At 48.9% G+C, this 26,232-nt stretch overlaps 3 protein-coding genes and 1 pseudogene across 3 annotated transcripts; 2 read left to right on the forward strand and 2 right to left on the reverse strand.

The window, feature by feature from the left end:
• Positions 1 to 4,957: 4,957 nt before the first annotated feature.
• On the forward strand, positions 4,958 to 6,816 carry LOC117847471 (uncharacterized). The gene is made up of 3 exons (XM_034728687.2): positions 4,958 to 5,465; positions 5,930 to 5,997; positions 6,453 to 6,816. The coding sequence occupies exons 1-3, from the start codon at positions 5,318 to 5,320 to the stop codon at positions 6,666 to 6,668; spliced, it is 432 nt and encodes a 143-aa protein (XP_034584578.1). The 5' UTR covers positions 4,958 to 5,317; the 3' UTR covers positions 6,669 to 6,816.
• A 2,528-nt stretch (positions 6,817 to 9,344) lies between these two features.
• Positions 9,345 to 12,081, forward strand: LOC117848717 (CBL-interacting protein kinase 28-like; annotated as a pseudogene).
• Positions 12,082 to 12,497: 416 nt separating this feature from the next.
• LOC117848716 (DNA replication licensing factor MCM3 homolog 2) lies at positions 12,498 to 17,508 on the reverse strand. The gene is made up of 16 exons (XM_034730238.2): positions 17,342 to 17,508; positions 17,144 to 17,256; positions 16,836 to 17,044; positions 16,191 to 16,321; positions 15,866 to 16,104; positions 15,508 to 15,744; positions 15,268 to 15,422; positions 14,984 to 15,192; positions 14,730 to 14,892; positions 14,430 to 14,635; positions 13,972 to 14,031; positions 13,797 to 13,889; positions 13,411 to 13,574; positions 13,161 to 13,229; positions 12,921 to 13,062; positions 12,498 to 12,831 (listed from the first exon to the last, which is right to left on the reverse strand). The coding sequence occupies exons 1-16, from the start codon at positions 17,405 to 17,407 to the stop codon at positions 12,775 to 12,777; spliced, it is 2,313 nt and encodes a 770-aa protein (XP_034586129.1). The 5' UTR covers positions 17,408 to 17,508; the 3' UTR covers positions 12,498 to 12,774.
• Positions 17,509 to 18,287: 779 nt separating this feature from the next.
• LOC117850891 (WEB family protein At2g38370) lies at positions 18,288 to 21,965 on the reverse strand. Its single transcript, XM_034732776.2, has 2 exons — positions 21,577 to 21,965; positions 18,288 to 19,994 (listed from the first exon to the last, which is right to left on the reverse strand). Exons 1-2 carry the CDS (start codon positions 21,808 to 21,810, stop codon positions 18,561 to 18,563), a joined length of 1,668 nt encoding a protein of 555 aa, XP_034588667.1. The 5' UTR covers positions 21,811 to 21,965; the 3' UTR covers positions 18,288 to 18,560.
• Between the last annotated feature and the right edge of the window lie 4,267 nt (positions 21,966 to 26,232).

Raw genomic sequence — 26,232 nt, forward strand, 5'->3', positions numbered from 1 at the left:
GCGCCTCGATTTGCCTTTGCTCTCGCACAGTAGCAGCATATATCACTGTCGCTGTGACAAGATGGGTAAGAACTAACAAGTAGGTGGCCCGGACCGCCGGACCGGACCCCTTAGCTTACCGTGTTATTGTATTGTGACCTCTCGTCTGCGTCGTCGCTGTACACGCCAGTGCGATCGCGGATGACACTGCGATGTACATGCTGTTGTGGCTGTACAGAGTACAGGCTACAGTATGAGCTATCGAATGGCTCATTCGGCACCACCGTATTCTGATCTACAACCTGTTGGTCTAGCAGTACACTGGTAGTCCAATATTCCTCTCAGGGAAGAACGAAAAAAATGTGAAAAATGTGTTTACTGTGGTCATTGCATCGCCGTCCTGCATGTTCATTTGTGCTGTACCCCGATCATTGCTGCATGCATGATGCATGTACGTAGGTTGTAGGCGAATTACTCGGCTATTCAGAGAGAGGATGCATATCGTCAGGATCACGTGATACAGTGCAGTAAAATACCCTGATACTCCATTATTAAAAAAATTCCTACTACCAAGGAGGCAAGGACCAACGCTTTAGAAGTAGTTTTCTCTTTGAGGACTGAATGTTCAGCCAAACTTTCAGAACCCTGAATCGGTGGGTTCACACTGCATGTGGTCTCTCTCCTGCAATAGTTGGCTAGGAGATGTGTTACCTGCATACTACATACAGTCACGCTGATGCTGCATGCTACATACACAGATGCAGAGTTTGAATTGCTAAAAAAATATCTGCTCAAAAGATGCAGAGTTTGAATCGCAAAAGATGCAGAGTTTGAATGGCAAGTTCACATGGAGTAGTGCCTCGCAGAAAAGCTGCTGAAGAATAGTGCATAATTAGGGATTTAGGGAGGATAAGTAGTGGTCGCGGGCCCCGGCCCTGCGCCCATCTTGGAAAATCTGTCTGCTTGGACGCTGCAGCGTGTGCGCGTAGCAACTGATGGAACGAGACATCGATATCACTGCTCTACATCTGCTTCGTCCTACAGCATGCACTCGGCTTACACCGCGTAGTGCGGACACTATATGCGCACGCGAGACGAACAGTAAGCAGAGTAGCGAGCGGCAAGTGTTCTCTCACCGGTGGAAAACGCATTATTAATTCCAGTTGGTAAGGACTATATCTCTCCGATGTCCAATCGAGATTAAATTTTCAAGACAAAAAGGATTCTTTAGTCCTGGGTCATTCACCTAGGACTAAAAACCCCTTTAGTCCCGGTTAGTGTTACCAACGGGGACTAAAAAGTTTCAAAAAAAATAAAAAAAAGTCATCGCGCCCCACGCCCGCCTGCCTGCGCCCGCGCCGGCCTCCGCCTCCGCCCGCCGCCGCCACACGCCTCCGCTCTACCCCGCACCGCCGGCCCGCGCGCCTGCACGCCGCTCCCCCGCGCGTCGCCGCCCGCCCTCACCCTGCTACGGCTCCTCACTGCCGGTGAGGGGCGAGCAAAGGGGGAAGGGGAGGAGCAACAGAGGGGGAGGGCGGGAGAGGAAGAGAAGGAGGGGAGGGGAGGGGACGGGAGAGGAAGGGAAGGAGGGGAGGGAGAGGAGCCGGCCACCCATGCCTGCCCACGCCGGAGGGAGAGGAGGAGGAAGGAGATAAGGAGGAGGAGGAGCTGCTAGCTGTGTGCGCGTGGAGAAGATAAGAAAGGAAGATAAGAAAGAGAGAGGAGAAGGAGAGGAGACCTGTGCGCGTGCCTGCGAGCCCCTGTGTTTTGTCCCAGTTGGTGTTTCCAACCGGGACAATCCCCCCATTTATTCCAGTTGGAATTACCAACCGGGACTAAATTTTTAGTCCCGGTTGGAAATTCCAATCGGGGCTTCTATCCGAGTTGGAATTTTCAACCGGGAAAGGGGGGGTCGGTCCGATATTTTCTAGCCGTTACAATCGGGACTAAAGGGGGCTGACAAAAGGAATTGGATGGAAGGTCAGTTCTCTACTGGTATCTACGGTGTAAATTCGCACCAGATGGGGGGATCACAAGACTCAGAGGAACGAGATCTAACCGAATTCCTACTCAAATTGACGTACGTGATCCAATTCTTGCTTGAAACATTGGCACCTTTGAAGCCACCAAATACTATTTGCACTTTTGCGGTCACCAAATATCTCCCCCAAAAAAATCTGGCAGTTCACCAAATACTATTTGCACATTTGCAGTCCCAGTAGCACTAGTAAATAGACTGCTAGTCAAGCTAGGAACACTAACACGTAACACTGCACTACTAGCACACACACTGCGCTGGCACGAGCAGTATAAGTACCAGTCTGCCTACACCCACACCATGGCACCAATACACCATGGCGTTGCATTGGAGAGGAGAAGCAGTAGAGGAACAGCAAGCATGTGCCACTGTTGCAGCACATGACCCCGGGCTGGCCGTCGTCGCCGATGCGGCCAGGAAACCAGGGCAGCTGGAAAGAGACGGATAGACGGCCAGACAGATGCCTTTCCAGTTTCCAATCTCATCCCTCAATCCCTGAACCCCAGTCCCCAAACGATCCCGACTCGGCGACGTGACCCAACCTGGGGGAAGGAATACCTAGCCTTTACTTTTCACTGTTACTCGCCGCGATTTTACCCGGGACGGGACGAGCGAGAGCCAGCCCGGTTGGCCGGCCGGGCTCCCAGCCGTGCCGCTGCCGGCCGGGATGGGACGTGTGTCCAAGGCTGCAGCAAGCCGGCGAGCCTACGGCCGGCCAAACGCTCAGCGACTGCACAGCGGCGCAGGTGCCGTGGATTGGACGGATGACGTGCGGAATCGCCTCGGATGGGTAAGATGCCCGAGGGACGCGGCGAGGACGACTACGACTACGAGTTCCATCGCTGCCGCCTCCTTACGACGTAGCGTGCATGGGGCTAGCTAGCCGGCTAGGGCAAAGCGCCAAAGAAGCCTACTCGGATCGGCGTAGCTACGTGACTGGTGCAGTCCGAAGCATTCTGCATTCATTTCATCCCGTGTTCGTGTTTCGTTCTCGCTGGGAGTTCGTTGTTGCGCCTTGCGCTTGCGCTTGCGCTGTGGAGAGACTCGAAAAGCGGAGTGGGAGCTGGAAGAAGGGGCTGAAGGTCTGAAGGCCAGTGTGCGCGCGCAGGCCGGCGGCAGGGCATGGCGGGTGAAGGGACAGGACGGCACGCATCCAGGGAGAGGGCAAAGAGCCTGCGCAAACGTGTGCCGGGCGCTTCCGCTTCGCGTCCCATGCCGGGCGGTGGTGGCCCTCTGGTCCTTCTCTATGGAGGTGGCCAATGGTATATGGTCACTGGTCAGACTGATCAGATGGTCGGCTCGAAAACTTGAGCGGTGAGCCGATGGGCAGATCACGTGATGCGATCGGTAGTACCACGCTTTGCCGGCATCCTACGATTGCCAAACGCCAGGTGCCCCAAGACCCAAGTGTCTCTGATTGGGCATCGCAGAATCTTTTCCGATCACGGGCCCTTTACACTTGGCACCAATCCACCCCATTCATCGGTGCATTTCTAGTTTTGTACTAGTACCGAAACAAAGAATGACCAGCCTGTCAACTGAACGCACGGCACGATCAAGCGATCAACGACCAACCAGGGCTTTCTCACCACTGTTTAGCGAACAGACATTCAACACGGCCCCATACAATACAACATCCATCGCTCTCTGCATCGGATGCGTCAAGGAGTAGCATCCACCCGAACAGGGCCCCTGCAACTGCAACCCATGAGCGACGAAGCTCGCCTTGACCACCATTAGCATGGCAAGGAAAGTGACAGAGGACCTACTCCTGTTTCCTGAACCCATATCGCTCACCATCCCTTTACATTCTTGCAGAATGGTATTGATTGAACTGCACCGCATCAGGCCCAAAAAAAATTAAACTCCCAAGCCCAAACCACCTGATTTCTTCAGTACTCCTGTATCAGTACTCTAGCTACATGCAGAGGCACGATTACATCCGTGCGGCCGTGCCTTCCCGTTGCATTCTACGTCCCCCCCCCCCCCCCCCCCCCCCCCCCCCCCCCCCCCCCCCCCCCCCCCCCCCCCCCGATCTTTGTCGAATCCAACAGCTGCGGAACAATTGCCGGGCACCCCCAACCCCACGACGACGACCGCCCCAAAGGCTTGTCGCGGTCGGCTACCACTCCCGCGAGCTCGCTTCGCCATGGACCACCTGCAGGCTGCCATTAACATGCATGGCGCAAGCCTGATAAGTACCACAGTGTCTCTGCGCACACATGCAACCGGGGGGTGGTCCTGGTCCACAACCATGTCCCTGTTAACCCCGTGCAACAGGACCAAAACGATCGCCCTCTCAGTTCCCACATTTTCCTCTACTGAAAAAGAAACTAAACACCTATATGATTGGCAGCGGCCAACAATGCACGGGAAAAAATAATCCCATTGCTGATCAGTTAATTACCCTGTGTGAAATGCATGTGTGCCATGCTGCCTTTCTTCCAGTATCAACTTCGCCATGTTACAGGTGTATTACAGGTGATATGGGAAGCATTAGCGAGTCCCCGTTCTAGAAAACTGCAGCCGTCCCGTCCACACACAAAGCGGGCCGTACAGAGCCCAAGCGGTTTAGGTCTTGTTTAGTTCACCCCCAAATCCCAACTTTGGTACTATGCAAAAAGAAGATTTCCCATCACATCAAACTTGCGGTATATGCATGGAGTACTAAATGTAGACGAAATTAAAAACTAATTGCACAGTTTTGTTGTACTTTGCGAGACGAATCTTTTGAGCCTAATTAGTTAATATTTGGACAATAATTCACAAATACAAACGAAATGCTACAGTGTTGCTACAGTATTTTTGGCACCCCAAAGTTGGCCAACTAAACAAGACCTTAGGTGGCGGCAGCAGCGTTCTAGAGCGCGACCGTACTACTGCTAGTTAGTATTGCGTACGCCCTGCTGCTTTGTGTGCTCGCCGATATTAAATTCCCCGCCGTGCGTGCCGGAGCCGTATGCTTTTAGCTTTGCTACCCCTGCCGGGCCGCTGGCTGCTGGCTGCTATATCAGGTGCCCGGGGGTGCTGGAGTGCGACGCCGATGTGACGCGGCTACAGTGCTTGGCGACACCGGCCGGGCAAGCAGGCAGGCAGAGGCAGCCCTCCTCGCATCCGCTCATCATCATCATCGTCATCTATCCCCTCGTCCCCCGTGTCCTCTTCGCGCTCCCGGCCCCCGGCCGCTTCCGGGTTTCGGCTCCGCGTTTGGCTGCTGGCTGGCTAGCTCCTTCTCGAGCGAGCTCTGATCCGTGCTCGCTAGAGCTAGCTGAGGTTGAAGCGAGAGAGGTGGTTCGGGTGATGCAGCCGTTGCTTATGGGGTGGGGGAGGCCGAGGTGGTGGAGGGGGAGGTCCGCGCGGAGGCTCGGCGCCGTCGCATGCGCCTTCGTGGTAGCGGCGGCCCTCGTCGTCGTCTCCCTCTGCTTTGTCGGCGCCGCGCTTGTTTCGGGTAAGCTGAGCTAACAAACTCCTTGTTTTCACTCTTTTTTTTTGTGCGCAAACGTAGCTAGCTTTGTTCATCTTTCGCGCACACACCAAAAAAAAGTTCATCATATGTTTTTTTTGAAACTTTAGTTCATCATATGTTCTCTACTAAAGAAGACAAAAGATGTTCGTCTTTCTTGTGTGGTTCGTGGTGGGAGTACGGAGATTCTCGACTTCCTATTGCATTTTCTCGGTTCTCTTCTAGTCTTCTTCTTCCTTTATGTCAAGAGCTGCCTGCACGACTGCTTCTCTCTTCATTTCTGTCGAGAACTGCATGCACGACTGCGTACAGATTCAGTTTGCTGATACCTTGAGCGAAATCCATGGCCGTAGAGATGCACGTTCCGCACTTGTGCTGCACAGTTTCCCTTTTCTACCGCAATGCTGTACTTGGCGATCACTCATTTCACTCCCTTCTCCGTGAAACAGATCCCCGGAGGAAGACGGAGGAAGCAGCGGCGGTAGGAGCCCATCCCGGTGCTCAGGCGGTGACCGAGGTACGTGCGCTGCTCGTCCCGTTCCATTCAAGCAGAACACAGCACTGCACTTCTTCACATCTGGGACTCCGTGGAAGTAGTTCAGAAGACCACCATGTCACACGCCGGTACCTTGCTTATCCGGGCGTCGCCGCTTGGCCTCAGCCGATCCGGCGGCAGATGGCATGTCCAAATCGCACGTACGTACGGTCCCAAGCGATGGCACCGCGGACATGCATCGATCTCCTCCATGCAGAGGTCGTGATCAGCTCGGGGAACGGTCCTGGTCCTCCGCCGTGCGGCACGCCAGTCGATCCACCGGTCCCGATCTGCCGCGCCTGGCAGCCTCACGGCGGCGCACGTCGCCATTGATTATTGGGGCAATCAGCACCGCTAGCTGTAGGGCAGGGACCGTGCTTGGGTTCAAGCTTGACTGAACTGCTGCTTATATGTTTTTTATTCCGTGTGTGCAACAGTGGATTCAGGTGCAGGAGCCGGCGGTCCGCTACGGCGGCCGGCGGCTGCTGTCGGGCGGTCCGGGGTCGCACCCGCCGCGGTGCACGTCCAAGTGCGGCAGCTGCAGCCCCTGCTACCCGGTGCACGTGTCCGTGCCGCCGGGGGTGCTGGTCACCACCGAGTACTACCCGGAGGCGTGGCGGTGCAAGTGCCGGAACCAGCTCTACATGCCGTGATGAGCGCGGCTCGCCGTCAGAAGGCCCGGCCCGTTCGGTGCGTGAGCAAACAAGCAAACCCCCAAGAGCGCGCGCAGGAGACGAGGACGACGGCACGGCATGAACCACGGCGCCTGGCCGGCGATCCCGACGCCGGCGCACGCGCCGAGCCCGAGCGCAGCGCCGCCCGTGCGCGTGCCCGCGTGGGCCACGCACGAGTCCGGTGGCACGGGTGTGCGTGTGCGTGCCTTGGACCGGCGCGGCGGTGCGCGCGAGGCCGCGCGTGGTGGTGGCCTACTGCGGCCGGCGGGGCAGGAGGGGACGGGCGCGGCCTGCTGCAGCGCGTGTCCGCGAGCCGCGCTGCCGTGTAGCGCGCTCGGCCGCTCGCGGTGCCCGCCCCCGCATCGCTGCGGATCGGGCAGTCCGCCGCGCGCGGCCCTACCACGAGGCGCGCACGGCGGGGGAGGCAGAGGGGCAGGGCGCCCCCGTGGTAAAGAAAGCTGCGGCTGTGTTTACCCTGGCGCACTGTTCATAATGTCCATATGATTTTGTCTATGCCTTTCTCGGCCAGTCAAAAAAAATTCATTTTCTTTTTCTCCTCCACCTTTGGTTCTATCTTCTACGACCTGTTACTTGCTGTTGCGTTCTTACGTACATTTTGCACTAGGCAAAGCATTTTGGGTACGTATTGTATGTCGCTACGGCAGAGAAGCCGGCAATTCCCGTGCCACCGCGCGACACGAGCCGCAGCCGGGCATGCATGGCGCGTCTGAGCGGGTGCAGGGGCAGCCATTTGGCGCGATCGCCGGTGGATTTTACTGGTCGGCAACCAATGCATGGGCAATGGCGCATAGCACGACCTGCAGCTGCAGGTGTACAAACGCGTGCGGCAGTTTTCAGGCCCCGGTGTCAGGTAGCCGGCCGGCGCCGCGGCCGCAGGCGGCAGGGCATGTGTGGAGACGGTGAATCTCGTTGTAAAATCACGGCCGGTTGCAAGCTGCTCGTCGGCGATGCCGGCCGTAGCTGCTGAGGCGTCGTCCGTCGATCGACAGTGCGTGTGTCTCCTGCAGTTGATGACCTAGTACAGCGGGGGTGATGTCTTCGGGGAAGACGACAAGCGTCGGCAGTACGGTTCCACAGTGTCTCGCATTATGGCTTTTATACCTCCTTTACTATCTAACACAATCCTATCTATTTTTGTTCAAAATCATATAAATTATGATCCGATTCTTATTGATTCATGCTAAATTAGAGGTCCTTTGTCACTCCTGATCGCACCTAATCGTGTCTGTCTGTCCGTGTTGAGTTCGAGTGCTCGACGAGTAACCGCGAGGGACCGCAACAACTCGGAACAAATGGGCCGAATGTAACGATCGGCCTAACTAGATCGCCGCGGGCATCATATTCGACAGCCCAGTCAGCAAATAGATTGTCGCACCCTTTAGTTCGACCTGCATAGCGTCCGAAAGCTCAGGACAAATACGGGCCTTACCATCTTCAAAAAGATGGGCCTTACTATCTTCCGCGGAAAACATTGAAGCAGTGTCGAACTGAACTTCTAAGAAAAGAAGAACTTGCTGTTAGCCTCCGAGAAAATGAAGGCATCCTTTTGATTGTTTGAAGCAAAGTACGGAACCTATCTAACTTCCGGAAGATTTTTTGAAGTTACCTTCTAATATTTATATTTAAGATTCGTGCGACGAATATCAAACCAAAACCCTAGCCTCCACTCCTCTCTCTTCCCCCGCGCGAGGCTCGCCGCCACCACGCTACCGCCACTGTCGGCCCCGCCGCGGCGGCTGGCTGGCGCGCCTCGCCAGCCCCCACGCGTGGGCTCGCCGGCCGCGGGAGCCAGAGAAGAAGGTTGCGGAAAAAAATGTTGAAACAATTTTTTTAAAAAAATGTTGGACCAATTTTTTTTAAAATGTTGGTTCAACTTTTTCAAGATTTTTTGAGAAATGTTAAGGTTCAACATTTTTTGAAAAATGTTGCTCAACATTTTTTGAAAAATATAGGTTCAACTTTTTCGAAAAATATTGGTCAATATTTTTTATCCGTTGAAAATGTCGAACGTGCCATCATCAATTGGGCCTCGATGATTTTGGAACAGAAATATGAACCTGGATTTTGCTGGGCTTTATAGTTCAATTGCTTAACCATCTTCCGGTAGACATGTAACAATATAAGATATGGCTATTTATGCGCCCTTACTTCCCAACAAAGAATGTTTCTTGCACCATAACGTTCAGGGTCAAGTAGGAATAGTATTCTAATAACAAACCTTTTAAAGAAATAGAAGAGCACTGGCCTGGACATTATTTTTGGGCCCGTGGGGCCGATGGACCCGATCACCCGAGAGCTCTCATAGCAACTTCAGCAAATCCTTTGAATACCCACCTACTCCAATTTTAGGGGGTAAGTCAAAAAACACACTCTAGCAGACCTTCTATTTGGCTCCTCATTATAGGAAGATTTTCAAATTTTCGGCTCCATCCTCCATTCCTAGGAGGGTTCACGAGAAGCCCTCTATCCATAAGAACTATCGCTAGAGAGTTGAAAATATTTTTGTGACCTTAAAAATAAAAAAATTAGAGAGAATCCATTTGATTTTACGGCTTTGATTTGGGAGGCATCGCTGGTTGCTCTCGGTGGGTGGGACGAAATATCTCCCACTAACTTTTCTAGAAAAAAAAATCTCCCACGCGACGACGAAATATCTATCTCCCACGCGACGGCGCCGCGGCGCCGAGCATGCTCTCCAACTCCCTGCATGGAGCACGAGCACCTCGGCCAGGACCATCATCCCTCTGCTGCGCTCGCGCGGATCCCCAGAAAATTTCCCTAAAACTGGAGGGACCCGCCGCGGAAAAGGCCATCTGCCCACCGTCCCCAGATCGCCGCGCTCCCCGCGGCCCTGCCGCCGCTTCTTGTGGGCTGTGGATTGCTGCCGGCGACGGGTACAACTGACGGGCGAAGCGAGCGAGCCGGCCTCCGCCCCTTGCCGCCGCGGCGAAATGTGTAGGGCACGAGGTTGCCTTCGACTGCCATGGCGCCTCTGCCCCCCTCTTCGTTCAGCTGCGACTCCTCATCAGGTGCGAAATGCGTTTTTCATTGGCCTGTGGATTGTGATGCTGTGCCCCCGTAAGATTGGACCTGATGCGGATTAGGACTTCTATTAGGCTCGGACAAACTGTTGGTTTAATCTCCTCGCAAAGCAAAGCATTTTCGAATCGTTGGTGACCTCAGGGTCAGTTTAATTTCGCGCTACTTGTAGGATTTGCAGCCACTATTGCTCCGGGATTGGTCATGTTATATTATATATATGCAATACAGTATTCCTTGCTACTTCCTCAAATATTAATATGACGCAAACAACATCCTTGAAAATGAATGGGGGAAAACCTATGTACTCTGGTATCTTAAGTGGAATTCTTCCCTTGTCAGCTGGATTTTATTTCCTTGTCTGTTCTGTACCATTTGTATGCTCCATTTGCCTTATCCATGAGCTGTGAACCGATGTGCTGATTTTCAGATACCATTTTGCTCGTGACAGTTCAAGCAGTTCACCTAGGAATGCAGAATCATGATGTTGTATTGCAAGAAGCTGCCATCTAAAATCAACAAGACCACTCCCTTTTCAGCTGAATCAATTTTGTTGAGCTTTGATGAGGGTGTGGGGCTCGTGTCATATTTGACCGTGGCTTGGTGACGGTGGTTAGTTTTTCTCTCAGTGTCACCAGCAAATTTTAGAGGCTGTAAGGTTTATTCACGTGCTTACATAATGAAAGAGAGGAGTGTTCTAATGGAACGATATGAAATTGGGAGATTGTTAGGACAAGGGACCTTTGTGAAGGTCAATCTTGCTACGGGTCAGACCGTTGCCATAAAAATGATCCATAAGGACAAGATTATGAAGACTGGTCTCATGGATCAGATAAAGAGGGAGATCTCGATAATGAGATTGGTTAGACATCCAAACATTCTGCAGCTCTTTGAGGTAATGGCTACAAAGAACAGGATTTATTTTGTTCTTGAGTATGCTAAAGGCGGTGAGCTTTTCAAAAAAATAGAAAAGGGAAAGCTTACCGAGGAGGCTGCAAGGAAGTATTTTCAACAGTTGATTAGTGCTGTGGACTCATTGTGACTTGAAGCCTGAGAACCTGCTACTGGATGAGAATGAAACCCTCAAGGTCTGTGATTTTGGTTTAAGTGCCTTAGCTGAGTCAAAGAGACAAGATGGAATGCTCCACACAGCATGTGGTACTCCGGCTTATGTTGCTCCTGAAGTGCTCAGCAGGAAAGGCTACAGTGGCGCAAAGGCAGATGTCTGGTCTTGTGGTGTGATTCTGTTTGTGCTTGTGGCTAGTTATCTCCCTTTCCATGATAGAAATCTCATAGAGATGTATAAGAAAATTTCAAAAGCTGAGTACAGATGCCCTCGTTATTTTTCCGCGGCACTGAAGGAGCTCCTTTATGGAATCCTTGATCCAGATCCTAATACTAGAATGCCCATCTCAATGATAAAGAGAAGTGCTTGGTACCGGAAGCCCGTTGGGTTGGCAGTGCTGAAAACTGAAATAGTCAACAAGATTTGTACAGAAGCTACCACCTCTGGCTTAACTGATGGCGTTCTGAGAGAAATCAAGGGTCATTGAGGCTGACGAACTTGAATGCATTCAACATCATTTCCCTCTCCACAGGATTTGATCTTTCCTGTATGTTTGATGAAAAATACAGCCAAAGGGAAGCACGGTTTACTTCCGAGCAGTCAGCAGGAGCTGTCTTTGGGAAGCTGAAGGAACTGGCCAGGCGTTTGAAGCTCAAAGTTACAAAGAAAGATGGAGTGTTGAAATTGGCCACAACCAAGGAAGGAAGAAACGGTATTCTTGAGCTGGATGCGGAGATATTTGAGATTGCTCCTTCTTTTGTATTGGTTGGGTTGAAGAAGACTAATGGTGACACATTGGAGTACCAGAAGCTGATGAAAGATGGCATTAGGCCATCACTCAAGGATATTGTGTGGACATGGCAAGGTGATCAGCAGCAGTCATGTATTCTTAGACATGCAGGGCAGCAGCAGCTGCAACTGCCCACCACTGCCGCCATTTCCACTACACCAGTAATACATCAGTAGTACAGAGTTGCAATTGCAAATGCCTTTCTCACCATCGCCGCCATGATCCTAAGAAAAGGCGATAGCCAAGTTTGCTACTGCATCTTGACATATTAATATGTTTTTCTAGATTGGTATTTAACTGTAAAAACTTGCATAGATTTGCACTGTTAGTGGAAATGCAGGCCCTACGGTTACCCTTTTTTTGTTTAACATTGTAAATCCTGCATGTACAGAAGTGTTGTCTTTTCAAATATGAATACTGTGAGAAAAAATGGTTAGACAGGGTAATAATATGGTTGATGCTTTTCATTTTTGTAAGACTCAGTGTTTGGTATTTTCATTGATGCCAGCCATTAACTTATTATGAGCAGGAAGACCCTCAAACTAATTCTAACTTTAGCCCATAAGCATCTCTAGTCGCTCACCGCTCATTACTCCATCCATGCTTGTAGTACAGCAAATTAGCAAAAAGGAAGCCGTACTGAAGATTTCGTTGAATTTCAGCCGTTTCAAGCAAAATCATGTTTGATAGCAACCTAATTTCCTTTTACTGTAAATGGATTTCAGAATTTGCCAAACTATTTGATAAATTTCAGGATTCCCTATTTACCACTCATTGCTGACAATGCAATGCAATCTTACATTTCCAACCCAGTACAGAATCTGAACTAGTAGCTATTTTCTGCATCCAACAAACCAGAAGCAGCTCCATCCAGATGACTGCAAGTTGCAAGTTAACCCAAAAGACGACCAACCATGATCATGTACTAAATATTACTAGGTCAGATAAATGGTACATTACATTACATGAACTAAAAGTACCTAGGGAACCAATGATCATCTCAATCCTTGGTGATAAACATTAAGAAACAAATACTTCAACAAGTAGCTGGTTACAGATGCAGAGCATCAGCTGGATGCCTGGATCCAGACAATCTGGATAAGTTTTACACAACTAGGTCACAATGACACAGCTTGATCTGCAGGTTCACTGTTAAACAATCTTGGTGGTTATATGATCCGAACTATGCCATCTCGTATCATTATCCGGTTTGCATCTTGCATCCTCTGAAAGCACAAGGAAAATAAATTTTAATACAACCCAACACGCTTAGCCATTACATGACAATCCTTAAACAGAACAGGTTTTTTCATACCTCCAAGATGAATTCTACTTGACGTCTGGTGTAAGGTGCAGCTGACTCTTTATTAACTGTCTGCTCGATATCATTAATTGACATTTGATCTACATGGTTTGCCAACACATGTTGACCCAGAATTGCTTCAAATGCTTCAATTCTGCAGATCATGCAAAATCAAGGGAAGAAAAGGATCAGCCATAAACACACAAAAACAAAGCTAAGGAATCTGGTTTGAAGATTTTGTTATGTAGTAACCTCTCTGTAGGAACATCCTGATCATTTGATGCATTTCCTACATCGACATCCATTGGATCATTTCCAGAGCTGTGAAGAATAGATATCTTTTTAGATGAAGAATTAAACTTTTTATAGAAAGCTGAATGGATATAGAAGGTAAAAACTAAAAGGGAACAAAGGCACAGATGGGCACACCCGTAAATGAGCTACTTAGTTATTAAAAAACCGAGACAAATGAGCACTATATGGATAAAGCTAGTAAAATCACCTTCCATGCCCATCTGCAGTGCCATCATTTACACCTGTGTCATGATCAGCTTGCTGTTTCATCTCCATTTCTCTCTGTTCACGCTCTTCCATCTCAGTCAATTCCTTATGGTATATTGCAAAATTTAGAACTTGCAATGCAGCCTCAACATCAGATTTCAGAACCTGTAACACAAGACATGGTTGCCATAGTCAGATTTTAACAAGAACAAATCACTTAGCTATCCTTCTAAACAAAGAGAAAATCAATCCATCTGTAGAATGGACAAATCGCTCGACTTCTTGGTCAAGTTTCAGGAAAATTGTGAGCAAAGAAATAGGAACTGTGCTTTCTCAAGAGCATTGTTGATGTGGGTAGGCTTGGATAACATTGTATAAATAAACTACCTCATGTCTCAATTTCATCTTGGCATGAGCAGTAGACAGACGAATTATGGTTTCCAATGTCCTTGCCGTAATTGGAAGTGTACCACCACCAGACTGTAAAACACATGGGTGAGCAAGTGAGAACTATAAACATATAGCATTAACATGGCAGCAGGTAGACATGCTCGAATCAAACCTTTGCATTTGCACTACCATCCCTTAGCTCAGCATATGAAGTTGCAATATGATCAGATGCCTGCAATAGTAGAAGAATTTCAACAACATATCCGAAGCAAGAGCTTTCTTTTATGTAAGAAAAGTGATTCTTTCTTGAAGAATGGGTAATAAGTCAATGAATGCACTCTTGAAGATATGAAAAGGCAGCAGCCCCCACAAGGCCACATTATAATGGAAACTTTTGTACTCATGACACTTTTTTCACCCAAAGGTGAGGTACACATATGCACTGTCGTTATATGTACGGTTGTGAACTGAGATCCACATTGTCCATGAGAATGTTGTCTCATGACACACAAATCTCAACACATCCAATTGTGCACGCAGCAGACTCACCATGGGATGAGAAAAACATGTAATGTTAATGCCCATCCTTTCTACTTTCTAGAGCTCCATAACCAGGGTTGGAAATGTTACCTCATCAGTGAGCTTCGGTTGTATAAGGTTCTTTGCATAATGAATATATTTCTTCAGAAATTTGACAGTTAGCCTGTCCTGCTTGGCTTTCTTGCCTCTTCTTCTATCCTGACCATGGAGCATTCTATCATATTTAACAAAAATGCCTGCATTAGCATCACCATCATCTTCTTCAGTATATCCTTGTTTATCAAGGGACCTTGCTCCTGCAGTTTACAAGTTTGTTTTTTTGTTAAGCAAATGAAAAGAATTGAAGATCTGAGAAAAAAATCTATTGTGACTGTACAACAACGAAGTTACCTCCATCATCGGTGCAATATCTATGCATTCGCGCAACATGTTCCGAAATTTGCCGATCAATTTCAGGATCCATTTGATCAAGAACAATAAAAAGCAAATCAAAACGGGAGAGCAGTGAATCCGGAAGCCCAATGTTCTTTGTTGGCGTCAATGAGCGATCGTACTGTCATACAACCAGGAATTTTTGTCAGAAACAACAATCAAACAGGTGGAACATGCTTATGGAACAAGGGAAAGAAATGTTAAGAGCTTACGGTTCCATATATTGGATTTGCTGCAGCAATTACACTACATCTCGCATTCAGCGAGGCATGTATTCCTGCCTTTGCAATGGTTACAGTTTGCTGCTCCATAACTTCATGGATAGCAACTCGGTCTTGATCATTCATTTTATCAAACTCATCAATACAGACAACGCCACGATCAGCGAGAACCATGGCACCAGCCTCAAGCCTTCTTTCCCCTGAAATAGGAATTCAATCAATGCCTTTTACAGGAATCTGCACAGAAACACAGTAAGTAGAGTCGAAAGATTTACCTGTCTCTTGATCAGAAGTCACAGCAGCAGTCAAACCAACACCAGATGACCCCCTACCAGTTGTTGAGATAGCCAAAGGGGCAATGTTCATGACAGCTCTCAGGAGCTGGGACTTGGCAACTGAAGGATCTCCCACCATCATCATGTTTATATCTCTGCATGCCAAAGAAATATAGATATAAGCAAACAAATTGCACTCAGTGAAATGATATATCAGCAATGACCTGAAGTAACACTAACCCTCTCAAGTGAGTTCCATTTTTCAGATTCTTCTCAACACCACCGAGCATCAATAGTACTACTGCCTTCTTTATCCATAGATGACCATATATGGATGGGGCAAGTGAGTTTCCCAGCAAGTCAAAGGTGTCATTTCTCCTTGATATTTCTTTCATCCGCTTCAGATCTTCCCGAGTATAGACAGGTGCATTTGCCTCTTTGTTAAGAAGTGACACGTTATTCCCGATAAGGACAGTTCTACAGGCATATAGTAATACAAAACCACATCATACTTAAGAAACAGACAAAAATAAATAAATAAAACAATAGAAATAGGTAAATTGATGTCAGGTTTTGTGGGGGTAGCAGCTGAACTAACCTGAACACACCACTAACACTTCCCTTGCTTTTCCCTGGAAGAGCCTTGTATACACCAACAATTGAGACACGGTCACCTGGTTTGCAACAATCTACAAGATCATCTTCCACAATAACATCGACAGTTCTTGGGAGCTGTCCAGGTGCAGAATTTTCTGGCACTTCTTGCATAGACAATGTCTGGTGATCCTTGTATTCACACATTCCATACTCGGTGACCAATAAATTACCATTGTCATCCTAAGCATCCAAAATTTAGCAGCATTACAACAATAACAAATGGGGCTCATTGAATGGAATTGCAAGAGCAAATAGTAAGATCATACCCTTGTTGGATAAACAGAGCCAGTAGGCAAGCCTACAAAAGAAGAGATGTCCCTGTATTCCCGCGAGAGAAAGGCCCCGGTCACAGGGCAGAAGTGAACACTCTTAACAACTTTTGGCCTTACCAACGAGCCTGTTTTTCAGGAGAAAAAAATATTAGCACTCAGGTGTGTAAGTTCTTCACCAGAACTCTCTTGAATCTATACATGCTTATGTATTGGCAAATTGCTGGCACAAAGTAACATTTTGATAGAACGGAAGTTTGCATCAAATTAGTATGCCGTATATGCACAACATAAGTGATGACCTAACGCAAATCCAATGCTAAAGTTCAATTACAAAATCAAGGGTCTCAGATCATTCTGACATTACCATTCATGTTCAGCTTTTACTACTACAGAGCTAACAAGGACAATTCTTACCCATTTTGTTTTGTAGTTTTCCTATACCACAAATGTACTAATTGAATTAACACAGAACTTGTCTCCACAGCAAGAAGAATGCTAGAGTTGAGTTGGAACTTCAAGAGAACTTGACCACAATTTAGTGCCACAACAACGAAATGCACCCAACAAGCAGTTTGATTCGAACAAGAGCCATAACAACGGAAATGCAGTTGTTTTCTGAAAGGGAGAGGGAGCCATTACATTTGGTAACGATTCCCTCGACGCAGACCATGGTCCCGATGAAAGAGGACATGAGATCCCTGGGCGTGACCCTGTGGAAGCCGAACGGCCCCGAGAAGCCCACCATCACGCGCTCCCCTTCTTTCAAGAACTTGGGATCCAGATTCCTGGCCACCTCCGACACCGCGTCCGACGCCGGCTGCATGTACTCCCCGGGGCTCCGTATCACCCTATTCACACGCAAGGGGAGACCGCATCAACCAAGAACAAACCCGACAGGAGATCGGGAACAAACGAGCGGGCAGGAAAGGCAAGGCGGCGGCAGGCACCTGCGGGCGAGGTCGAGGTTGTGGTTGCGGAGATCGTCCATGCCGATGATGAGCCGGTGGCGCTTGTTCTGGACCATGTCGCGGACCGCCTGCATGTACACCCCCTTCCCGACCTGCGGAGGGAAGAGAGAACGTCAGCCGAGAACCCGGCGAACCGGCGGCGGCGGCGACCGCGCTAGGGACGGCGAGGGGGCTTACGTCTTGGTCGAGGAAGTCGAGGAAGGCGCGCTTGTGCGCCGCCATGGCCTCCTCGTTGACGTCCATGGCTGCCTGCCGCTTCGGAGACGGAGCGCGAGGCCGGAAGGGATGGAGGGAGCGAGAGGAGGGGGAACGGGGCGCGGGAATGGGGGCGGCGGCGTGGCGGGTGGGGTTTAGATTTGGGGGTAAAGCTGGGACGAAGGGGGCGCGTTTTGGCGGGAGTTTGCCCGCGGTGTGGCGGGAAGAGGTGGTTTTCGCGCGCTCCGGTACGCGGGCGGTGGACTCGTTGGCTCCCCTGGGTCGCGTGGTTAAACAAAAACGTAGAGAGGCCTGTTTCTATGGGCTTGGGCTATGACATGCGGGCCTGTTAGGGCGAGTACTGGTAACATTTGGCCCATTAATTTGTTCGGCCTGGTTGCGTTCGGCGCCGCAGCGGCTGCGGACAGCCCCGCACCGCATTCCCCTCGTTGTGCGGCGCCGGCGCCACGCCCTCCGCCGCCGCTTGTGTGTTTTACTTCTGATGGATGTTTGTCGACGAGGCGGCCTGTGGGTCCACCGCGCACGACGCCTCGCGATTCGCTTGCCCAGTGATGTGCTGTCACATCTATGCCGGGTGGCCAGGACCCTGGTGGAAGCAGAACGCCCGTCACCGGCACGGGAGAATCAGGATTCAGAAAGAGAAGCCGTGCAGAGAGGCAGAGAGCGCTGTCGCATGAGAGAGACTACGGCCTATCATTGCTTCAACGGTCGAGGGGCACCATCACGGTCGCAGCTGATCAGGTCCCCGGTCTCGCGGTGTAGGCTGCAGCGCAGCCAACGGCAGCAACCCTCCCAGGGGCCGCGGGCCACGCACACGCATGATCAAGGTCCACGGGAAGCCACAACGTCACCAACAGTCGACGTGCTGATCCTGTGGGAGCACGCTGCACGGCGGCAAATCTACGTGTAGTTCCAGGAATGTAATGTACATGTACTCTCCGGTCACACCATGAAACACTTTACATGTCTCCGGTCACACCATGAAACACTTTACATGTCTCTACCTGGCACTGACCCTCCAACATCAAAAGTTGTGGCCGGAACAGGGAGTAGCTGCTAAAAAATACCAACTTTGTTCGTAGATTCTAGCTAATTACACAGCTGGTGGCAATTATTCTGAGCTCTTAAATTATATAAACTACAAGTGTAGTACTACTGAGTACTGGGCCAACAAAACAAGCTAGCTGAAGCCGCCATGAGTGCAGGAGGCAGCCTGCCTCTTCCGATGCCTCTTCTTCGCAAGGAGCAGCGCGTACACAACGAAACCCATCTTCTTCCTCCTGGGCTGGAACTGCTTGCGAGAAGCGCCGTCCTGGTCTATCCTCAACGGGGAGAACACCTCGTACTTCTGGCTCAGGATCTGCCCGAGCGAGACCTTCTTCCTCGCGTTCGTGGTCTTTGCGACTTCAAGCTCGCGGTCCAGCTTCATGCTCAGGATCTGTCCGATGGACACCGTCTTCATGTTCTTCGGTCCGGTGGTCACCAGGCTCAGGCCGTTCACGTCGTATATCCCAGAGCCTGCTCGCCGGGGTGTCATTGCCGTGTTCTTGAATTTCATGGAATTGTTGTTGATCGGGCGCCAGTTCTGCATTATTTGATCTGACCGCAGTTTTCGGAGTGTCTCTTCAGCTGCTAGCTTTGCCTTGTTTGCAGATTCTTCCCTCTTCTGGGCTTCCTCTAGAGCCTTCCGGCTTGTTTCGACAGCCGCCATTGCCTCCTCTACTCTTTCCAGGAGTTCTAGCTTACACTGGTTTGCCTGATCTAGCTCTTGCATTGCTGCGTCAATTTTCTTCCTAGAGGTGCTGTCCGCTTCTTGTGCTTTGAGCACAAACATAGAGTGCTCCTCAGCAGAGAGTGTGACATCGGATGTAGTAGCGTTCAGGTCCTGCCCGTTGCTCAGGTTTTTCATCTCTGCTAGAGCAATAGCTTCTCCACGTTGCGAAGCTTCCTTCAATTTCTCAGCCATGATGATCCTGAACTGCAGGGTCTTCGTCTTAGAATTTGTGTGTTCGATCGCAGCTGTTAATTCACAAATCTCATTCTTCAAATCATCCGACACCTTCCTGTGTTTTGCTTTCTCTGAATTCAAGTGCTTCATCTGCAGCCAGATTTCAGAAGGCTCAAGGACAGGCTGTGGAGCTTTTACTGCTTGCAGCTGTGCAACGGTTTTGGTCAGGTCTGCTTCTAATGATGAAGCCTTCCCTAGGTTCAATTGTAACTTTTCACGGGTTTTTTCAAGTGAACCTTTTTCCTTCTCCATTTGGCTCTTTAACATGTTGACAGTATCCGTGTTAAGAAATGCTTTTGCCTGGTTAAGCTTGATCAATGTGGATAGTGGGGACTGTGTACCTTTTGTGCTCTGGATTGGTGGCTCAGTATGTCTCATGGATTTTTGTTCGATAGCAGGAAGTGGATGTACCTTCTCCATATCAGTATGACCTTCTGCAGAATTTGTGCTGTCAGTGGTTTCCTTCTCTATTTGTACTTTCAAGCCATCAATAACCTGCTTTGTTTCCTGTAGTTCTTTCAAGACCTTAAATGTTTCTTTTTCCTTAACAAAAAGTTCCATCTCCAGCTTCACTGTTTGTTCCTCAACTTTCATAAGTTCTTCCTCCTGAAAGAAATGGCGTCCGTGAACAGAGTAAGAATACAGATTTGTTTACAAAGAACAGAAAAATGCAGAGAGAGAGAACACTTTCTTTGAAGAAACATGTTCAAGAAACCTCCTTATATATTCTGAAGGATGTTGCAGTCAACAGCCAACCAAACAGCAAAGGGGCAAGACAATAAACTTGCAACAATGACAACCAGGAATTACAACCATCACTCCTCCGTTCCTCACCACGCAATTCATAAGAAAGCATACTTGGGAGAAAAAACATCAACAAAGCGCACACTGAAATACTTTGAAAACACGAAAAGAGGACTGTTCAATCGCATTCTGGTTCTCACATTACATCCAGAGAGACCAGCTAATAATGCATCAGTGCCCCTCCATGTCCTATCTAAGATTATTATCCTTGGATGCCTCATATGTTTGCCTAATGCCAAAATTTTGTCGGCATCACCTCCTGTACTCTGGTTTAAGCACTTCCACTCTAGTACCTGTATCAGATGATACATTAATACTTTAATAGTATTCTTTCCATACCTTTTGAAATAATGCCCAATAGTTTACTAGTTTTCTCTCCTCGACTCAGAGGTTAAAAGCATAACTTTCTCCAGGTTGTGACAAACCTGGACCCCAAGCAAATTAGCCATGTCTTGAGGGCAAGCTAATTTGGGGGAAGGCATTAATAAGAGCTGTATATGGCTTAAAAGTATATTGGACGAAACGAACCAGCTTTGTGTCTTGCAAACATGTCAATAAAAAAACACAGCCATCTTTTAAGTAGAGTTAAGAAAACAGTGATGTGTCACCATATAGTAGAACTTAAACACAAGCAGGTTATTCACGCTAGCCAAATTATTTCAACCGCAATGAACTCTAGCAATTCACCCTTGCTAGTCAGTTAACCCTTTACATACTGTTCTGCTCCACCCTATCTCATCTGTTCCAGGATACAGGTTGTGGACAGGCAAAGTGAGAGGCTGATAACAGCGGACTGCTCATAATTCATAACCCAACAGCATCAAGATGACAAGATCTAATAGTGGACTTTTATTCCTCGCCAATGCCGGGCCGAAGAGGCCATCAGCTTACTAGTAGCCAGTAGTAAATGCCATGATGCATTTGGTTCCTTCCCGCTCCAGATTGATACCAAGTCCCCACGATGTCACGTCACAATCGCCCACACACCATGACACCAACCAACTTCGCCGAAAGGGATGGGGTGGGCGTATGCATGCCCTCCCCACAAATTAAAAGCAAAAAAAAAAAAACACTAACATCAGCAGCCGGAACGACATCGGAGCATCGCGAATTGGAAAGAATCCCCCCTCGCGTCACAAATTGTTACTCCCTTCAAATCCGTAGTAGAGGTAGAGACACGGCCGATCTCAAATTAAATTGATGAAGAAATGGAAAAAAAAGGAGCAGTGGAGAAAGCAGTGCGGTAGCAACCGAGCACGCCGGCCGCCACCCTGCGGCTGCCGCTTTGGAAAGCGAAAGTCCACTGCGGCGCTTTGCATAAACTAACCGCTAGCAAAAAAGGTAGTATAAGGGAGCGGCGCGGTCCGAAGCCCGATCGACTGACCTCTGGGCGGAGCTGGACGGGCGGCGGCGCCTGCGGGTGCCGCCACTGGGAGACGGCGGCGGCCCCGCCGCCGAACAGGTCGAGGGCCTGGCGCACGGACTGGAACGGCGACGACGTGTCCACCTCCCCGCGCCCCGGCATTGCCGCCGCCGCCGCGGCGCCCAGGTTCGCCTCCTCGCCGCCCCCCGCTGGGACGCCAACGGCGACGGCGCGCCGCGCCGCCACCTCCGCCATGGCGGCCGTCCGGGGAGAGCGGTGCGCGGCTGCCCGTAGTATCGGGGGGAGCAGGGAGTGGTGCGGGGGCGGGCAGTGAGAGTGTCCTGGTGGGCGCCCGTGAGGCCTGCTGCGGGTTTTTGGGTCTCGGTTGTCCGTAGCGGCCGCGTGCAGGTGCGGGTGCTTCCGCTTTAGCGCGGCGTGGGAAGCCGTAAACAAAGTACTCGCCGTGCCGGCTTGATGTGGTGTGGCCGACTGGTGAGCCCTCTGGAGCGGGATGACGATGCGCGGCCGTGAAAAACCGAAAAATTTGGCTTCGGGGCTGAACTTTAGTCCGGTGACATCAGATGTTTAGACCTTAATTAGAATATTAAATATAATATAATTACAAAACTAATTACATAGATGGAGATTGATTCGTGAGACGAATCTATTAAGGGGGTGTTTGGATATCAGGGGCTAAACTTTAGCCCTGTCACATTGGATGTTCGGATGCTAATTAGGAGGATTAGACATGAGCTAATTACAAAACTAATAGCAGAACCCCTAGGCTAAATCGCGAGACGAATCTATTAAGCCTAATTAATCCATCATTAGCGAATGGTTACTGTAGCACCACATTATCAAATCATGGACTAATTAGGCTTAATAGATTCGTCTCGCGATTTAGCCTAGGGGTTGTGCAATTAGTTTTGTAATTAGCCTATGTTTAATACTCCTAATTAGTGTTCAATGTGACAGAGGCTGAAGTTTAGCCCCTGTCTCCCAAACACCCCCTAAGTCTAATTAGTCCATAATTTGACAATGTGGTGTTACAGCAACCATTTGCTAATGATGGATTAATTAGATTTAATAGATTCGTCTCGCGAATTAGCTTAGAGGTTCTGCAATTAGTTTTATAATTAGCTCATATTTAATCCTCCTAATTAGCTCGTCCGAATATATTACAATACTGAACTTTAACCCCCATGTATCAAACAGCCTCTAGCCGTCTCACCGTGCCCGCGGTCTGTGCCGGTGTCTGACGAGGTGGGTGGCGCGGCGGACTGGTCGGTGTCTCGTTGGGTTGGTTGGTGCCGGTCGTGGACGTACGTAGCCTGTAGCTGGGGGGCCTGGACTGGGGTTGATGGGCAGGCTGCTGATCCGTGTATCCCGCCGTGTCCGGATGGTAAAAATTGCGAGAGCTCCTCTACGGCCTAGATAAGGATCGATCTGCAGAGAGCCTGTGACCACGGTCTTAGAATTAAAGAAACCCCTGCAGGCGCCGGACTATACTCACATGCACATTGTCGAATGACATGCAGTTTTTGTTTCGGGTGTTTTGGATACTTGTTTCCTGGGCTTTGTCTAACGCTTCTTGTCAAGAAATCACATTCGTTTCCAGCACGAATATGAACTAGCATAACAAAAGGCTGATCACAGGGGGTCCACGAGCACTGTAGATTGTCTCTCAGCAGCGACAGCATTGCTGTACGATTGCTTCTTCCTCCTGTGTGACTCATCTCGTAAACCATGAAATGTTTTCCGAGCTCGGGCAAATCACGCACCCGGGCGAGCCATTCCGAATTCCAAAAGATTCATGGCACCCGCAGAGACAGGACGCTGCGCGACCCACGGTGCGTCTATTCCCCTCTGCAGTCTGCACGCGAGCTCCCGTGACCGCGACGTGTCCGCCTCGTCCAAAAGTGGCACTGAGCGGCGGGGCCAGGGCGCCCCCCAAATAAAGGCGTAGGACCCACCTGGCAGGCAGCGTCACATGATATGAGAGGAGGGATCAAAGGCCCCGGTTCTTGTTGGAATCTAGCGCGCGCGCGCCATGCATTGATGCGTGCATGACGGTGGCCGGATGCTGTTTGAGTGTTAACCTAGTGATTCCGGAATCACCATGCAAGTTACTTACTTTTGTAACAGTAATTTGAGCCTCGTGTCAGGTTCATTGATACTACCAGAAAATCTATCTTAAAAAATATAGTAGTATAGTACAGTAATTGTTTCGTGCAGAAAACAAAGAGAAAAAAAGCAGTATATCTGCGAATAAGAAACGGGTACAGTACATGCATGTAGCCTGGTCAGAGTTTGGGTAAAGTAATTCTACTGCCGACAGTGTCCCACAGCCTCTCTCTAGATATCCCCGAGCACATCCAAGGAACTCCACTGTTGCCTCGAAAATTGGTGGTGTTTGGATCCATCCTAAACTTTAGTTCCTATCACATTAAATATTTAGATACTAATTAGGACGACTATTTATAAAATCTATTGCACAGATAGAGGCTAAATGACGAGACGAATCTATTAAACTAATTAGTCCACAATGTGCTGCTACAGTAACCATGTGTTCATGATGGATTAATTAGACTTACTAGATTCGTCTTGCATTTAACCTCCATATGTGTAATTAGTTTTATAATTAACTTATATTTAATTCTTCTAACTAGTCTCTAAATATTCGATGTGACACGGATCTACCCCGTTCTTCCGGGACATTCCCATTCGCATATCACACTAGCTCCTGCCGGAAGACAGGGAATAGACATGATCTGCTTCTCTGACGACGCTGGTGACTCAGGCCGTCTGGCGCCCTGCTTGCCCGCGAGGCCGCGACCGACGCTTGAGCGTGACTACAGAACGAAGAGGCTTACCTTGGATCCGCCGTCATCACCTCTCTGTGTCGGTATTCTGCGTACAGTCGTGCCTGGTATCATGGCGATGCCCGATGCACGCAGAAGCCAGATCTGTTACGTGCTGCTGGATGCACGGGCGGGCAATCATAAATGCCGGTACGAGAGCTTACTCATGCTGTCCCTGTTCTTTTGTACTCACGCTCTTGTGTTTCTTTTGTACTCACGCTCTTGTGTTGGCATATGAAAGGCGTTTCCTGAGACTAATTCCGTCACGAGGATGGGTTGGGTGGGATGGGCAGTCGCGCAGCTCGCGCGCGGGGTCACGGATTTTTTTTATTTTATATTTTTGCTATTACGAATTTGAAGGAATAAATATATTTTTTCTATTACGAATTTGGAGGAATAAATAGTCGATCCAGAAATTTGTAGAAATGGATCCTTACCGTTGGATCAAATGGCTACCGCCGGTTGATAAGAGAAGTTACCGCCGGATGAAACGGCGGCAGCTGTCCGCGTGCGCCACGTCAGCAGTAGAATCAGCTTACCGCCGTCTGATTTGGCAGGCAGCACACGGTTTGCTGGCGCGAGTGGGGCCACGGAGCTACCGCCGGATAGGATGGCGGTATCCGATTTCCGCCGGATCAGGCGGCGGTAATAGGGCGCCGCTGATTCAAATGGCGGGAGCAGGATGTTATCGTCGCCTGATTTGGCGGTAGCTGGCCTGCCCTTTAAAACGAGCGGAGCGGCCGGGGCCGAGCGTGCGCTGCTCATTCGGACGCAAGAACCAGAGAGAAAGGGAGGGAGGAGAGGAACCGGGAGAGAAGAGGAAGAAAGGGAGGGAGGAGAAGAGAAAGAAAGGGAGGAAGGAGAGGAGAGGAGGGGAGAAGAGAGGGAGGGGAGTAGGTTGGAGATCGAAGCTCGGATCTTCACTTCGCTTGAAGTAATTTTTGAAATCTTCCAGTTTAGCTTAACTCGTAGTTGGTAGATGTAGTAGTTGATATGCTATATAAATGGTGTAGTGTTAAGTATTAAATGAAATGTAGGTGTTCATACGAGACATAGAAAAATATAGGTTTGTCGGTATAGTAGATTTAGCTTAGTTATTTTGGTTATAGTAAAATTAGTTTGTTGATCTATTTAGATAAATTTAAGATGAATATTATTGGCAATGCACGAGTTATATTTTATATAGTTATTCAGAATGTAGTTGTTTTTGGGGTTAGTTGAAATTATTACATTTAGAAATTTTTGTTCATGTCGTGCATATCTTGATATAGTTTTTCGGAACATAAGTGTGATTAGGGTTAGTTAAATTTAGTAATATTTAGTAATGATCTTTGTTCATTTTGTGCATATTGACAGGGTAAAGTAAAATTAATTTGTTGATATATTTAGATAACTCTAAAATTGTTATTATTGACAATACACGAGTTAGATCTTTGTATAGTTGTTGAAATGTAGGTATTGTTGGAGTTAGTTAAATTAAAAACATGTAGTAATAATATCCGTTCATGTCGTGTATAATGACAGGCATATCGAAAAGTTTCTTTTTCCAAGTGTTCTATGATCCGGGGGAGGTTAGATATGGTTCAAAAGAGGTAGTTTGTCTGAATTTTAGTTGTTATGCAAACAATTACCAAGAGCAAGAGAGGACTTGGGCATCAATATGCAACTGGCTATTTAAAGCTTTCAATCTTGATAGAGATCAAGTTGAGCTGTCTGTTAGGGCTGTAGTGAGGTTTCGAAACGACATAATGTTTTGGGAGTTGATGCCGCTTGAAGAAACCCATAACTAGAGGGCCTATGAAAATGCTTGTACTCA

This window comes from Setaria viridis, chromosome 3 (genome assembly GCF_005286985.2).
Source record: "Setaria viridis chromosome 3, Setaria_viridis_v4.0, whole genome shotgun sequence".
NCBI lineage: Eukaryota > Viridiplantae > Streptophyta > Magnoliopsida > Poales > Poaceae > Setaria > Setaria viridis.